At 35.8% G+C, this 17,857-nt stretch overlaps 1 protein-coding gene across 10 annotated transcripts in view; it reads left to right on the top strand.

Annotated features, from left to right (window-relative positions):
• The window catches only part of WDR72 (WD repeat domain 72), a 221,291-nt gene that overhangs the window by 67,260 nt on the left and 136,174 nt on the right, over positions 1-17,857 (top strand). For all 10 annotated transcript variants that reach the window (XM_073211876.1, XM_073211877.1, XM_073211873.1 and 7 more), the window contains exon 14: positions 6,863-7,047. In XM_073211876.1, the coding sequence (XP_073067977.1) occupies positions 6,863-7,047 (185 nt within the window). The remainder of the gene's footprint in view (positions 1-6,862; positions 7,048-17,857) is intronic.

Raw genomic sequence — 17,857 nt, 5'->3', positions numbered from 1 at the left:
TTACTAGACTCCCCCCTTCACCAAGTCCCCCCCACAAACCCTATTACAGTCACTGTCCATCAGCATAGTAAGATGTTATAGAGTCACTACTTGTCTTCTCTGTGTTGCACATCCCTCCCTATGCCCCCCTCCACATTATACATGCTAGTTGTAAGGCCCCTTTATTTTTCCCCACCCTTATCCTTCCCTTCCCACCCATTCTCCTCAGTCCCTTTCCCTTTGGTAACTGTTAGTCCATTCTTGGGTTCTGTGAGTCTGCTGCTGTTTTGTTCCTTCAGTTTTTCTTTGTTCTTATACTCCACATGAGTGAAATCATTTGGTACTTGTCTTTTTCTGTCTGGCTTATTTCACTAAGCATAATACCCTCTAGCTCCATCCATATTGTTGCAAATGGTAGGATTTGTTTTCTTCTTATGCCTGAATAATATTCCATTATGTATATGTACCACATCTTCTTTATACATTCATCTACTGATGGACACTTAAATTGCTTCCCTTTCTTGGCTAGTGTAAATAGTGCTGCAATAAACATAAGGGTGCAATCTCTCTTTTTCAAACTGGCTGCATTCTTAGGGTAAATTCCTAGAAGTGGAATTCCTGGGTCAAATGGTATTTCTATTTTGAGCTTTTTGAGGAGCCTCCATACTGCTTTCCACAATGGTTGAACTAATTTACATTTGCACCAGCAGTGAAGGAGGGTTCCCCTTTCTCCACAACCTTACCAACATTTGTTGTTGTTTGTCTTTTGGATGGTGGTGATCCTTACTGGTGTGAGGTGATATCCCACTGTGGTTTTAATTTGCATTTCTCTGATGACTAGCGATGTGGAGCATCTTTTCATGTGTCTGTTGGCCATCTGAATTTCTTCTTTAGAGAACTGTCTTCTCAGCTCCACTGCCCATTTTTTAATTGGATTATTTGCTTTTTGTTTGTTGAGGTGTGTGAGCTCTTTATATATTTTGGATGTCAGCCCTTTTTCAGATCTGTCATTTATGAATAGATTCTCCCATACTGTAGGGTACCTTTTTGTTCTATTGATGGTGTCCTTTGCTGTACAGAAGCTTTTCAGCTTGATATAGTCCCACTTGTTCATTTTTGCTTTTGTTTCCCTTGCCTGGGGAGATATATTCATGAAGAAGTCACTCATGTTTATGTCCAAGAGATTTTTGCCCATGTTTTTTTCTAAGAGTAGCTGTTTTTTAAGCTACTCAGCAATTTTTTTAGACCTGATTTTATGAATATGACTACTAAATTTGGTAGTGAGGCTGGACCTCGTTTTTAGCCTGTTCTGTTTTAAAGAGACTCACTTTGAAATGTCCTCTTAGTCATTGCCCAATATCATGGTGGATTCAGTTAAAATATAAACTGCCTAATGTGGAAAAAAAGGACCTAACTCGATAATGTATCCAATCACATGTTCTTGCTGTTAAGCATTGTTCATATAAGTACAGCTTATTAGGAATTATTTACCAAACTTTGATTTTTTTCATAATCCCATAATAAGCAGAATCTTTAACTGAAAATGTCTTTTTTTTGTAAAAAAGATTGTTTACAATGTGTTGGTTTTACAATATCTGTGCTTTCAGTAGGCTGGGAGGATTTTATGTTCCTGCAGTAATACTATTTCTATAATTTTCTGAGGAAAAGTATCATGAGTTATATAGTAAATCAATTACTGTCTGAAATTTATTTATGTATAATTGTAGTAAATAAAAGGTTTCTGTGCAATGTGATAAAACGCTCATCCACCTTCCACCTGGATATTGTTTTCTTAATTCACTCCTGATCATTTGCAGCTGGATTCAAGTGACCATGACTTTCTGTTTAACCATTTCTTTAGAGAAAGTGCTCTACCTTTTCCACAGACTTAGTGGACCTAACTGTTACGTTGTAGGATAGAGTTTGTCTGGCTAGGAGCTTAACGTACATAATTTCAAGCTCTTCAGTAGTTGATAGTCAGCTATGATAGTTTTGTTGATTTTGGAAGGCAAACATTTGTTGGATTTGAAAAAATGTTTAGGTAGACACAGTACATATTAAAAATCAGCAAGTTCCAAGAGAAATAAAATCAAGGGAGCAAATTTTGGCCGTGTGGAAGGAAATTAAAGCAATACTACTACTTCTTCCCTTTCTTTATGTAAATACTCAAGTCTGTTAACATCTAGAAGGCATGTTTTGTCACCTAAAGGTATTCTTTTTACCCTCTGCTTTGCTTGTCTGCCGTAAGTGAAGGTAGCGTCTTTTGTGTTACATGCCTTGCTTTAATGTAGCTTGATCCTTCAAAATCAGATTTCATAACAGGCACATCACAAAGTGATTATTTGCCCTACTTGAAAACAAAACAAACAAAACACTGTTAGATGTTCTATCAGTATTGACAATTCTAATGCATTTAAAATGCAGTTGTATTCTAGCAGCATACTGATTCACAAGGGTTTCTGAATTTTCCTCTTTCCCTTTTCTTTATATATATGCAGAAACTGCTAAAGGTTTTCTGCTGGTCTCCACACATCTCACTTCAAATGCTCCTGGAGATGTCATTCTTTCAGTAGGATTTAATCCCCACTCATCTGCTGATAATGCTTAGCCTTTGTCTGTCTGCTTGGATCTCTACTTGGAATTCTGTATATTAACTTTGCGCAATCTGTTTGGATATTATCAAACTTGGTCTTTAGAACAGTAGAAATATCTCCTCTGTCCCCTCTTTATTATGGCCTGTTAGGTAGCCAGAAAGCAGTTAGAAGCCAAATTAAGCTAGTTTTATCAGAAAGAGGTACTTATTGTAAGGATTCCAAGCAGGAGGTCGGGGCGGTGGGCGGGCGTGGGTGGATAGAAGTAGTCCTTAGGAAGAGACCAAAAACAGAACTACAGCTGAACTGCTGTCTCTTTCTCTCTCCGTCTTATTCCCTCCCTGTTCTTCTGCCTCCCTAACTCCCTCTGTCTTTCCTTCTCTCTCCCTGCACATCTCTGCCTCTTTATGCATTTTTCTTATTCTTTTCTCTCTGTAGACTAGCACATTCTAATCCTCAGAACATGGGGTAGAAAATGGCTATTCCACAGATCAAATGCACACGTGATACTCAGAAACTGACTTGCAGTTTTTAATTCCAAATTCTTGGGGCATCAGAAATCACCTGGCAACCACAGCTGAAAGCTAGGACAGGTGTCAAGTATGTGAATGCTGTATGTAAAAATGCAAATATATTGCATTTTTCAACTTCTGCCACACTGAGAAGTTGGTATGCTGTGAAGTTTACTAAGCATTGTTCATATAAATACAGCTTATTAGGAGTTATTTACCAAACTTTGCTACAGGGGAAGGGTAAAATTTAATTTATTCATTCCATGGACAAGTATTGAGTCCTGCATTTATGAAACTCATAGAATACACACTTGCCAAAAAAAATTTAACATCTGGTAGGGGGGTAGTCCTGAATCTGAGCAAGCAAATAAAATATACCAATGATAAATGTGTTAAGTTCTGTAAAGGAAAGAAGCTGAGATAGAAATAATGCAAGAGAGAAGAATTTACTTTAGAAAGGCCTCTCTGAGGAGGTGAGATTTTAAGCTAATACTTAAAGAGTGAGATGGAACTAGTAGGAAAGGATTTGTTTTCAAGGATCTTTGTTAAAAAATATCTAATTTGTGAACAAGGGAAGGATGAAATGGAGGAAGCCGGGGCGAGAATGTGACTTGTAGGTCAAGGAGTTTGGATTTAATCCCAAGTGTAGCACAGTAAAAAAATCATTAGCCAGGTTGCTAATGTCATATAATCCATTAAGAAGTATTTATCTAGACTTTAATTTATGCCAGACTTCAATCTGGTGTACTGAGGAGGATTAAAATGTAAGTCAAATATATAATCTTACTCTGATTTTGATTATAAGTAGCCTGAACAGCAAAGCTCATTGAGAAGGTCCTGCTGTTAGGAAGGAGGCAGCAGGGCGCATGCTGGTCATGTGTCCTGTGACTTCAGGCCTGGGGGGTCAGGTGGATCCCAGAGCCACAGAGCCAAGGTTTGTTAAACCGCTCACACAGAGCATAGTGGGAACCTGTCAGGTGTCACAGGAGGGCTTTCATATAGCACTCACTGTGTTCCAGAACCTTCTAAGCCTTTTTAAATATTTACTCAATTTCATCCTCCTAGTAACACATAGATGAGGAAAATGAGGTGCAGAAATGTAAAGTGACTTGCCCAAGGCCACACAACTTGTAAGAGTAAAATGAGGATTCAGGAGCAGGGCTGAGGTCTGCTCCCACCATGCAGTGACGGCTCCAGGCTGTCAGCCTTGACAGATAAAGAGGACAGTGGCTTACACAGAGTTGCAAAAGAGGTCATAGAGAAAGTTCTGGTTAAAAAAAATGTGACTAAGTGCTATGGTGGGTTATTGAATTGACAGCGAAAGCAGGATATACAGAAGGAAATAAAGTCAATATGGGACTAGGGCTTTGCAAAGAGGATCTTGGCTGCTCCTTGTGTTTCTGTGCACTGGCTTTTTTGAGGGGTAGGCAATCATGGGTCAGTGAAAACCACTTCAAATACCCACTGGTGCCATATCTTCTTCACTTTCCATTAGGACTTTAATCTTTGTAAGCTCTTTTCCTTTGATTGGCTCCATTTTCTAATGTACTATTATGTAGTTTAGGATTAAAACAAATCATATTAAAAGTCATCTTAATAAACTAAGAAATAGAAAAAATGCAAGATAATTACCTATTTACGTGGGAAGTATTTTATATAATGAAGATTTTACTTGGGATAGATTTTATTCATTTTTTTTTTTGTATAATATCTACTTTGAGAGAGGTAATGATGCTGTCACTTTCAATAATTATTTAATTGCATGCATCTCTACATGTTTCCTTAAAATGTTCAGGCCAATCCAGATGAAGAGTGTGTGAATTAACTTGTATTCTTGATGAAGCACAGCACAAAAGGAAAAAAAAAAGGATTTAATTATCATTCAGTTTACTTTGGAAAGCCAAAGTTCTCCTGAAATTGGGAGTTGGATTTAGCAATTTTGTAAACCTTCAATTTCTGACATTTGTTTAATTTCGGGAAGCAGTGACTATTCTGTTTCTTGCCAAAGAGAACCTGTTAGAGGTGCACAAGTACTTCTTGCTGAGCCTCCTTGGAATCACGCCCTCCCTCCTAGGTTACGGTTTTTGCTATAGACTGTCTAACATTTTAAATATATCCCTGAAGTTATGTGAATTCCATAATTTTGGGGAGATATATATATATATATATATATATATATATTAATATGTATCAGAAGTGATATATCATAATATATTAACCAGGGTAGACTCAGGAGAGAGAAATAAAACAGTAATTGAACAGGAAAATTTAATGTTAAGAATTATTAACTATCACAAAGAAATTGAATATGAAAGATTGCTTAGTAAGAACTAAAGAAAACTCTAAAGAAAACAGGAATGGCTGGCTTAGGGAGCAACAACCCCTGACTTTGGAGCTGATATAAGCCCCAAGGAAGATCCTGACCTTGTTGGGATGTCATAGTTGTGGCTACTGAATTGGTAGAGAAACTGAACTGGGCTGTTGTGGTGCGGTGGAACTCGCCAGAAATAGCCTTTTGGCCTTTTGGGTACTGAGGAAAGCTGTTTGCAGGGAGTTGTCTCACTGGAGGCACTTTGTAACAAAGCCACACAAAGAATGTGCCAAGAGAAGCTGGCACACTGAGAATCCAAAGTACCAACTAATGGTAATTTAGTTGCTGTAAAGGAAAGATAAGGAGGAGAGGAGGAGACATGAGAAAGGATTGGGCAGTTATAATCTTCAAATCTATCTACCCATCTAAATATGTAGTGGTATAGAATTATTTCTAATTTTATATTGTAAGTTTTTCAATTATTAATGTTTCTTATTAGTAGCAGTAAGAATTATCTTTTCCCTTCTTAACAAGTAGTACAGCTACTTCTTTCTCATTTGTAAGAAAGAAATAATATGACATGAAATCTGTATTGAGATTGTATGTCAAGTTTATTTTCCTTAGCATCTTTAGTAGGATATAGGTTGTATATTAATATAGTATGAATAATGCAAATGAACTTATAACTTAATGTAAAAGACAATGGTCATGATTAATTCATATTTACTCAGATTTCACTGAGACTATGGCATTGTATTTTATAAAAACAGTAACTCTTGGTGACTTTTTTCTGATACTTTTGCTCTGTTTTGTATTTGGTTCTTTTAATTTTAAATTGAACTTGTCCACACTTGAAATTATGAAACTGGGAGAATGGCAGAGAAGAGGGCAAAAGTTTTTTTTTTTTTCTTTTTTTTTCTACTAACATCAATAAAAGCCAAATGATAGAACAGAAACAATATCAACAAGAACAAAACTCTGGAGTGGCCTTCCTTCCACAAGCTCTGGGGACACTTCCATGAGGGAGGTAGTGATGCAGAGCTCTAGGCTCTTACTTGCCCTGCTCATGTAAGGTACATAGCTGGGGAACCCAAGTAAAGAGCCGCACTTCCCTGTTGGGTGTGAGTTGGAACACTAGGGGACAGCACTAAAATATTCCATAGTTGGTTGTTATTGATCACTTGCATACTGTATAATAAGAGATTTTACTGTTCAAGACTATAGAATGCCCTGTTGATTTCAGCAAATGAAAAAACATAAAGAGGAGATGAGCTTTTCAAATCCATAATTTCAGCCTTTGTAAAATGATGATATAAATAATTTAAAGAAAGCTCCCGGGCTGTTTTTGGTTTCAAGATAGTAAGGCATGCTAGCTTAAAGAATTGTGCTTTTCTCTTTTGTTGCCTTTTTTTTTCCTTTTCATTCTTTCAGAATATTTTGCATAAATTATTTCTAATCTTGTTTTCCAGGCACCTTGGAAAGACATGAAACGGGGGAAAGAGCAAGAATTATTCTTAATTGTTGTGATGACTCACAGCTTCTTCCATTTGCCTCAGAGACACATAAGCACAAAAGTGTAGAACAGAGATCCTCCAGCTCCTACCAGGTTGGACCAGTACCTTGTCCTGGTCTGCAGGTGGAGTCTCCATGTAAGGTAAGTTCAAATCAAGCTGCTGCTCACAAAGAACGTTATCAACCTGAGTAAGTAGTAATGCACCTTCAAAAATATATGACAATTAATATGAGCACATAAAAGAACTCAGAGATGATTGCACCTACCAGACATACCTACCCAGTGATCTTGGGTGAATCAAGGTAACTTTTTGAGTGATTATTATGCTTGGCATAACACCTTTTTGATAAAATTATCTCCTGGCTCATCAACATTGAGCTGATTCTACATTAACCCTTGAATTCTACATGGTTTTCAATGGAGAGGGGTAAATATACTGTGGATCCATGTTTTCTTCTCAGTTGAGAGTATCTGACTTCTTTTTTAAGTGCTTATTACTAATAACCCAAAGATAGAAAAACTGGATCACTGTATAGACAATTCTCTTGGTGTACTCAACATCTCTAGAATCACCAGCTCTTTAGAATTCCAAGCCTCAGTTTAATACACAGTGGTGCAGTGTACATTTATTTTCATAAACCAAGACAACCAGCTTCACAGAAATTTGGACGAGCTTTATTGTTTTTCAATTCTAAATGTGACATGGTACTTTAATCTGATTTCTTTAGGGGACTCTTCCATCTTTTTGTGTCTACACCTTCAAGTTGGCCTTTCATTATGTTGATGTAACCATGCCATTTTTATGCATATATCCAATGTGTTTTTTCATGTACACATGTTTTCATAATATCAGTTTCATTTTAATGGCTGCAACATGCTCTATATGGTATATATACTATTGCTTATATGAAGTATTTTCAAATATGATGGCTTAATATATAGGTTGTTTTTATGTTTCAGTTGTGTGAATTAATTACACATCTACAAACCTAAAGCTTTTTCATATTCAGTGTTATTTAATAAGACGATTCCAGAAATGGGCTAAGTCAAATTTTAGCTGATTTTTAATTACATATTGTTAATATTTTCCATTATTTTAATGATATCATGACGACTATTAAAATACCATTAATGAGAGCTTTAAATAAGACTTTATTTTATCTTATGTGTCGGAATATAATTAGAGAAAAAGGATGTGTCATCTTCAAGAAAGGGCACCTGGCTACTGAGGCTACGCCTCAAAGCTGCAGGGTTGGAGTTAGGGCACCAGTTTGTGATCTTCAGTCTTTTAGATTTAGAAACTTGATTTAGACTTTATGCCTTGAGGCCATGGTTTGCCAGCCTTTTGAGAACTGAGCCACACTAACTGAACACACAAGAAATGAATATATAAACTAGAATGATAATTCTTTAGTTTACAATGATAAATACAATTGTAATTCTGTTTATTGTTTAGCACATTCTCATGGTAGCAAAGCAATAGGGAGTTGGGAAGAGGAGGGAGGTGGAGTTAGAACAGAGGGTTCTTTGATAGGGGTAGAGTCAGAGCTAGCCTTTATTCATTCATTGAGCTGTGAGAGTCGAATGCAGTGTGTCTTCAGGTACTAGCTCCCTTGGACAAGGCTGATATGCATTGAAAAATTCCTGAATTTTGGATTTCTCTTTTTAAGACTCCATTTAGGCCCCTACTTTTGTTTATGCTTTCCTCCTTCAGCTATTAAAACCAGTGATTAGGCTATAGCTTTTTCTTTTTCTTTTTGTTCTCTTTTAGTCAAATTGTTTTTAGATTTCCCCAACCTGTTTTTCATGTTCTTCACTTGAAAGAGGTCATGTTTATATGGACAGTGATATCAATATGATGAAACTTTAATATTCACAACTGAAGATGAAAGGCATAAGGTCCTAGTCTCCTAAAACAGGAAATTGAACCACATTTATATGTTAAAAGATTGGGGTAAATAAAGCCCAGTGAATGAGCTCAGCCAACTGCCAAACATTCCCATCCTGATGTGGCTTTGTTGCTTTCTATTCAGAATAGAGTGTGCATTTTATAGTGGCAATTATATGCAAGCACAGTTGATGAGAACTTGGAGATGTCTCATGACTTGTGCATGTCTGATGCCTAGAGCCTGTAGGAGCACATCAAATTCATCAAGTGCCTGTTTTACTACTTTAATTCCCAGAAGGTAAACTGATTGCTACCTCTTTTCAGAGTCTTGGAGGATCTCGGAGCTACCCTTTAGGTAGTGATAGTAGTATATATAGATTTCATTTTCTTTATATAATTTTGTTTCTTTCTTAACTCCAGGAAGCAATATAATGCCAGGGTCTCGTTTTCCTACTCTTAGACTGATTCCCACTTTATTTTCTAGTTGCTGTCCTTTACCTTAGATGACTACAGATTTCCATCCTTCCTTCCATAGAGTTAGAGAATTGAATTAGAAAGCGCTATCACCTCCTTTGTTCTATATTCTATACTTCTACTATTGTCAAGCTTACTCGTCAATGGGGAAGCTTATGAGTTAATGAGAGCTATTTTTATTTATGCTTCTCCTAAGTTCTATCTTTTCCAATTATGTACAGCATATCTTCATTTCATCCACTTATATTTAAGCCCTTAATCTTATTTTATTTACAAATTTGATAAGCATGAAATTTCAAGAATATTTGTAAATTCTCCATTTTCCTTATTGTTAATATAGTAAAATGTTTCATGAGTTTTCATAATAAAAAAGTCAGTTTTAAAGAAGATTTGAATCACACTTATTTTGGAGATGGGAAAAATGTGGGATAATAAGCCTATGAAATGTAGAAATGTCTAAGGTTAATCTGTATTTCAGGATCTTTGTGTGTGTGTATTTAGCCAGACACAGGTGAAATGTTCTTGAATGGTAGAATGAATTGTTTAAACAGAAGATAACATACAAGATCTATACAGTGTGCTCGTTGTGTTTGGCAATATTTGGAATTTATTAGAATGCTGTATTCACTTTTTCTTCTTGCATTTGAAAAATGCATATAGATTTGGGAAAACGCTTTAAAGAGAACAGCAAATACAATAAAATATTTTGAAAATGGGTCCAATTTGAAATGCTGCAAGAGTTGAATTTGTGAAGCTAGACAAAGAAAAGTCTTTGGGGTAGGAGAGGGCCAGCGTCTTAAAGGATTTAAAGGAATACAATATCTTATTAGCGATGGGGAACTGTTTTTCTCAGATTCTGCTGAGGATGAAACAAGATAAAAACTGTTTAAATTGCAGTGGGAGGAATTTAGCTTCAAAGTAGGAAATAAACAACCATACCAAAATCATCTTTATGTGGCAGAAATCTTGGTAACTTCATCATATTTTAAGGAGAAAAGTCCTATTGTGCCTCTTGGTTGGTTGGTTGATTTTAAATATCTTTTCCTGCATTTCTTGTCTATAAAATGAGTGCAAGAATAAACAGGATTATTTTAACTGCCACAGTTTAGGCCTGTTGTAGTGTTCTGGAAATGTTTTTTTTAAAAAAACTGATTTTCTGTGGAACAGCTCTTCCTGGTTGCTTATTTAGAGCTAAACTGTTTGATATGGTGGTCATTAACCATATATGGCTGTTGAACACTTAAAATTTGGCTAGAACCACATGTTATATGATATTTTGGATATATAGGGTTAAATAAAATGTATTACCAACATCAATTTCACCTGTTTCTTTTTGTTTTTAAATATGGCTACTAGGCAGTTTAAAATTACATATGTGATTTGTGGTTTATTTGTATTAGAAAGGTTGAACTAGACCAGAGATAAGCAAACATTTTTGTAAAGAAACAGACAGTAAATATTTTAGGCTTTGCAGGCCAGAGTTTTTCTATTGCAACTATTTGACTCTGCTGTTGGAACACAGAAACCACCATAGACAAGTCTTAAATGAGTGTGGTTGTGTTCCAATAAAACTTTATTTACAAAAACAGGCAGTGGACCAGATTTGATGCTCACTGGCTATAGTTAGCCAATTTTTGATCTTGACAGTCCTCTGTGGACTTTGAGGTCATGAGATACTAGGTATAAATAGCCAACATCTTGCCTGTCCCTAGATATCTGAATTTTTAATAAAGGAACTTACTCCAACTTCAGCACTATGTGGAATGTAATCCAGAAACCTTGTGTCAAGTCTATTTCCTGAGAGGAATCACAAAATTAATATGTGCTTGGACTTCTGTCCTTTGAGAAAAACAAATGTGCACATTATAGCTCCCAATCCAAGCAAGATTTTTTTAAATGGGACTTCTTTAAATATTGCACTTATACATGCATCTTTATCTAAACATATGAAATTGATTATAAATCATTTACGTACATGTAATTACATTCCTTCCAATGAGCTTTCTAAAAATGTTTGTATTTTTTTTAACCTTCAGTTGACCTTAGGGTGATGTGTGTTTGGTGACATTTGCTGAAAAACCTTATCAAAGCTCTACCCTGCTGCCTCTTGTGAAACACAGATGGGGCGCTGGTAGGCTGCCAATAGAAACTGGACCCCACTACAACTTATTACTCTATCAAAATGAAGCATTAGTTCTTTCATATATTATGACACAAAAACTTAACCCAAATAGAACTACAGTAATGTCTAAATGGTAAGATTTCAAAATGTCACCTGGAAATTTACGTGTGTAAATATGAACTAATTATTGTGGAACATTTCATGTTGCCCATTACCTCAGTTTTTACTCAACTACTTATATTCTATTATCAAAATGGAATTACTACAGAAAATAAATAATATTTATTGAAAAATAATTAATTGCATCATGTAGGGATAAATCCTTAATATAGAATGATAATTTTCACCTTTTTGACCAGTAGTTAATTTTTGGTATATTCTTTTTAATGTAATAAACAGCATGTAACTATTTTTCTAATGTAGAAAATATTTCATGTCAATTTTGTATAGTTTTAAAAAATATATTTTTATTATTAGACATCCAAGCACGTCATGAAAATACAGGAATTTCTCTCTATAAACACTGGATTGAGATTTTTTTTTTAAGTATTTTGATTCAGTGAATCCCATCTTAAAACTTCAGTGCCTAACACTCTTCCTAGTAAGACAGAATAGAGAGAGATGCAATAGTGGAGACATATAAAAGCCAATTTGCTTTTTGAACTCATGTAAAGTGATGCAGAATTTTTGATAGAGTATAACCATTCTTCATAAACATGATATAAATATATATCTACATTTATTTTTTTAACTATTATATGTTAAATAAAAATTTCTGTAATAATACTATTTTTATGGCTGCCTTATGAAGAATGCCCCTTTTCTCACTTTGGCATGAATTTAAACTTTTTGATGCAAAGTTACCTCAGTGTTGAGGACAACTCTGAAAAGCATATCACAGCTTGGTTTCAAAACTAATTTATGAGTTCTCAGCATCCCAGTGAAAAGTAGGAAACACACCATTAAATGACCCCAGCTGTCCCCTCACATACATAAGTAGCCATGAATTTCCTCACAGGACTTCAAAGCCTTGCTTGTATCTAAACATTCGTTGGCCATGTAAATCAGAGGCACAAAAGGAGAATGCTCGTATTTCATGGTGCATGGCTGGTTTAAGTCCCACATTGTGCTGCACGTGCCGGCGGGGAGTGCCAGGAACAGAAGGGCACTGTTCTGACTCGCGTGACAAATGTAGTTAACATCGAATCCATATTAATGTTGTCAAGTTCCCTTGATGTATTTAAACATATTTTAATTATTTTCCACGTCCAAAGGCCTGCACTATATAGCCTAATAGTTCTTCAAAGAAAGCTTACTTAATGTGTGAATGTAAAACCTCTCATAAAAATGAAACTTTTATATTGGTCTTAGTCACTGACATAGGTTATTCATCAAGTCAGCAATTTGTGTGGCAAAGTGCCATTTGAATAGTGTATTGTTAGGACACTTATGGTCCACTTGACAAGGGCTCTTGCTGTAAATAGTGCAATTTGACTCCAGCTGTTAAAGAGTGGCTTTGACAGCAGCCAAATAGAATGGAGATGCCTTACTGCACCGCTGAAAAATCAATATTGGGTTCTTGTTCATAGTAACCTGTTCTTTTCTGTAGATTTATAAATGACTACCAAGGGTTTATAAGTGGAAGTTTAAATATTATTTTAAATGTAATTCACTTTGAGTTTCAAATTAAAATGTGATAAATGGTACAAGTACAGAGTTTTGGGATATTATCTCCACCCCCTGGTTCATGTTTAGTCACAATTACAGTTGAGTTTGGGTTCTCTAGCTTCAATAGAAAACAAGTGTAAAACATGGACTCAAAATTGTGTGCCTATTGTATATTGCCAGTGCAATTATTTCTTCATTTTGATTCTCTTATCAATTTATCTTCTGTGTCCCTCCCGTCTTCTCTGTGTGTAGACCTTTTTGTACAGATGGTAGGGTTCTTTGTGACTGTGCCCATAGCAACATCACAGATGTTGACAGCAGTAATGTCTCTGGTGTTGCCAAAGATTTCTCTCACGCAGAGTCTTGCTGGTTTTGAAAAGTTTTCTAGCAGTTTTCAGCAATACAAGGTTGCTATGATACTGACTGCAGTAGTAGATATTGAATCTGTTAATTACAATAACTTAAGGGCTCTATTTGCATTGGGTCTTTGTACTGTTGTTAGCTGTTATATTTAAGATACAGGAGAGGAAGTGAAATTATATACTCAAGATGAGGGAAAAGGATTTCAAGGGTTTTCTTTGAATCCTGATATTAAGAAAAAATATCTAAATGTAAAAACCTTTTAACTGATTGTTGATCTCCCAGGATGGCAAATATAATTAATTTAAATTATCTCTAGTTTTGACCAAATTTGATTCTGAATTTTTATTGTTGTTTATCTGAGGTGTCATAAGTTTTCCTCTAAGGTGTGCTGAATGGGATTTTAAAGATCTGTCATTTTTAACATGGAAAATTCTGGCATAACGTGTACTTCCTCGAATGCCTATTTCAGTAAAGGCTGTTAAAATAGCCATTTTCCTATTACTGACCTACTGCATTTATTGAATTTGTGGCTGAGATAGCAACTGAAAATTCATAAAGCTGATAATATAATTGTATACAAAGACCTTTAAGGCTGATTCAAGGTCAGTGTTATTGTTTTTATAATTGCTGATAGGCAGTTGTGATTTCTACCAGAGAAAGGGTTTGTTCTGCTTTGCTTAGCTGGTTTCAAAGAATGTTATCTCTTCTGTTGATTCTAAAGTAAACGTTTTCACTGAATAAATGTTTATGTCATTTCTTTAGTACTAGATTTGGCCCATGTTTACCTCAGCTCCATTCTCCAGCTCCCAGCCAGTATTCATAAACTCTAAAAGAAAAGTGGAAATCTAATATTTTAACTTTCTCCTTGAATTAAGAATTAAATACTCTGGTTATTGTCATCGGTTCACTTGCAAGGTGGTGATTCTAGCATAGAAACATGAATAGAAGTCACACATATCAGACATTTGAATTTTAAATTGAGCTTAACCTAGGGACAGTGTAGCATAATATATTAAAATGTCTTCAAATTTGCCTCCATTTACATGAATAATTTTGTACAGTTACTTTAGAAACTATGAATTCTGTAATCATGTCCATACCATATTGCCCGCCCAATACCACTTAGGGACTTTTTTTCCTCCTTCACTTCTCTCCTTTCCTACTTCTCAGTTGTAAATTCGCTTTCTAAAAACCTATCAAGGGTTTTTAGACTTTGTGACTTTTCCAAATTTGTTAAAATCCTGCTTGTAGGACACAAAGATGGACCAGTATTCAGCCTGCTGAAAGAGTTCTTTATCTGCTGGGATACAAATTTACTTTAGTGAATTTGTATGTTCTGTTGTTGAGCAACTTGCTTGTTCTGATTAAAAAATGATGGTAAGTGTTAGCCCTTCGTGGAAGCAGAATTTCCTTGGTAACCAAGTTACTGTCCTACATCAAGAATATCTTGTGTTTATACCCTGTTTTTTTATGACTACCACAATGGATGCTATTTTCAGGTGTAAAAAAATGAAATTTGTAGAAATTCAGATGTTGAGTTATTTAAAAGGGTTAGCAGCTTATAACAGGAAAAGAACTTTCTTCTTGGAAGCTGCTAATATCGCTTATTGACTGACAGTACCATCTGGGCCCATTTAGAGGAATCCCAACAGGAGCCCTACTTCTGTACCAGTGACTTATGTTGAAACTGGCCCTAAGAGAGCAGCAAATGCAAAACTGTAACAGGAAGCAATTCTCAGAAAGGAAAGCATTTATTCTCATGGAATATTTCCCCTATGTTGGTAAAAATAAAATATATTAAGACTTTAGCTTTATTCATTGGAACTAAGCATATATTATTGAAAAACATATCAGCAAATATTCCTGTCCATTTTTCTGAACTGCATTTTAATACTGACATCCTGGAGGAGCAACCAGTTCTCTGCATCCCCAAATGTCATTCATGACATTAACTGTGTATAATGACATAAATTACATTATTTGTAATTTTCTGTATACCGTAAAGCTCATATTAATCTGGAACACAGCTGTTTTAATCCTAAATTTAAAATCCTGCACACACTTTGGCTTAAGTATGATTATTCATACCAGATATTTTTTAAAAATGGTCATTAGATGCTTCTAGGAGCAGCAAGGGATTCTTACACATGTTTAACTCTGAGCACATCTGAAAAAGTGAAGATTGTAGTTGTTTAATTGTCTTCAAATGTTGTCCAAGATCTGATGGTTGTTAGAAAGCCATTATGAAAGCTTATGAAATACAAAGTCTTGTTCACCTTCATTACTTTCTTCCCAGCTCCCACTAGAGGTCTCTGGTCATTATATAAAACTTGGTCTTCTCCATATACTCTCTGATAGCAACTGTTTTGTTTTCTTTTTTGTTCCTTGAACTGAAATATTAATCTGGATACATAAAGAGTAGTAATGGAGGGGTGCAGGTTGATGAGACCCTTGATTTTTAGTTTTAATATTTTAGCATTTTGAACTGGAAATAGTTATGTTACCTGTTCTCTCCTTTCCTTTCTCTATTAGAGAATTTTGGAGCCCAGTCTTATTTGAATCATAAAGTAAATTAAATTTAGAACTAGGCTTGGGATTTACTGGTTCCTATCTCTGCTGTCTTAGCCCCCACGTGGCTGAATCAGCTGATGGATGGACCCTACAGTCAGGCTCCCACCTGCCACATTTCTCTCACTGCTGGGTTTCCATATTGTCCTGCCTTCACTTGCCCATCCACTTTCTTGAGCATTCATTGCCAACTAAGCTTGGGATCTGGAGTTAGTTTTGGTTGTTTCTATAATCCCAGAATTTCAGAATTCTGTGCTTTTGCTGTGATGAGTTGATGGGATTTAAATTTTCCTTGGATCTCTGATTTTTCTTTTCTCTGATTACTTTGCTTAGTACACATCTTTCTTTCAGATTGCTTTTCTAGGAACCAGAATCTCAATCTCAGCTCTCACTAATGACCACTCTGACTTCTTTTGCCTGAACCTTTATGATGATGGTGTTTCAGTTTTCTGTTTCTCTTTAACAAATCAATTGTAGGACTTAATACACTCTTATTATATGACAGTTTCCCACGTGCCAGAAGTCTGGCACATCCTGGTGATTCTCTGTTCATGCTCTCCCATGGCTGAAATCTAGGTGTGGGCTGGGCTTGCTGTGTCAATCCAACACTAGAGTTCCCTTCTGAGCTTGTTCAGCTCATTGGCAGAATTCAGTTTCCTGTGGTTGTAGGACTGGGGTCTCTGTTTTCTTGCTGGCTCTAGACCAGGGGCCATACATTCCTTGCCATGTGGTCTCCTTCATCTTGAAACCAGCAGTGGTTCTTGTGTGTTGAGTTCCCCTCCTACTTTGAATCTCTGACTTTTCTTCTGCCACTAGCAAAAAAACCCTCTGCTTTCAAAAACTCAATGTGATAAGGTCAGGATGACTCAGATAATCTTCCTATTTTAAAGTCAGTGGATTTGGAACCTTAATTACATAAGCACAATCTCTCCACGACAGTACCTACATTAACATTTGGTTGAATAATTGGAAAAAAGTATGTTTCATGAGGGGCTGGGAATCCTTGAGGGTGATTTTACAATTCTGACTACAGTCAGGAAGTCACTCCAGCTCAGAGTGACTGCTGTCTTAGGACGATTACTCTCCTTCTGGTTCTAGAACATTTAATCTCTGCCTAAATGCCCTCATTAGCCATCCTCTTATGAATCATTTCTGAAATTTGAATCAGGACTCTAATTTCTCTTTGGGACCTTTTTACCCTATCTATTCCTGTGGGGAGTTGGCCTGTGCTACAGCAGGTGTCTCTTTTATCCTTGGACCAAACCCTGTTTTGCAAAATCCAGTGTGGCATTGATCATGTGATCATAAGGCAGAGTATGGAAAAAACATGGGTCCTGTCCCTTCCTACATTCTTACAATGAGGCTAAAATAAGAAAATAATTTGACAGTTGATATGGCTCTCCAAACCTAAGAAGTTACCTGAATCTAGAAGTTTCATGACATTTGTTATCATATGACTGGCAGTCCAACATTTTTAATGACTACAGACCTATCTGTTATTCAACTCTGTCATTTATGGATAAAGTCAAGTTTATAGATGGTAACAAGTTATTTGTCTTGAAGGTCTCTTAAGCATATTGCTCCTTTATGCCTTTGATCTTTTCTTATGACAGTGATCAGCTTAACCAATTCTTAGAATATGCTTTTACCTTTGGTATATTTCTGGTGTTATCAAGGATGCCTGGAATTTGTATGACAGTTGGCAAAGAAATCACCAGTTTTGAGTATGCTTCATAAAAATTTCATTTGCCTTTTTATGATAATTTCATTAATTATGATGAATTGTGCCATACATACATCTTAAATGATCAACCCTTCTGTCCTACTCAAGAGAGCACTTGGGATCAGATATGCAGATTCAATTGTGC

This window comes from Manis javanica, chromosome 8 (assembly GCF_040802235.1).
Source record: "Manis javanica isolate MJ-LG chromosome 8, MJ_LKY, whole genome shotgun sequence".
Classification (NCBI taxonomy): domain Eukaryota; kingdom Metazoa; phylum Chordata; class Mammalia; order Pholidota; family Manidae; genus Manis; species Manis javanica.
The sequence above is the reverse complement of the archived record's forward strand: the minus strand, read 5'-3'. Positions and strand labels throughout refer to the sequence as shown.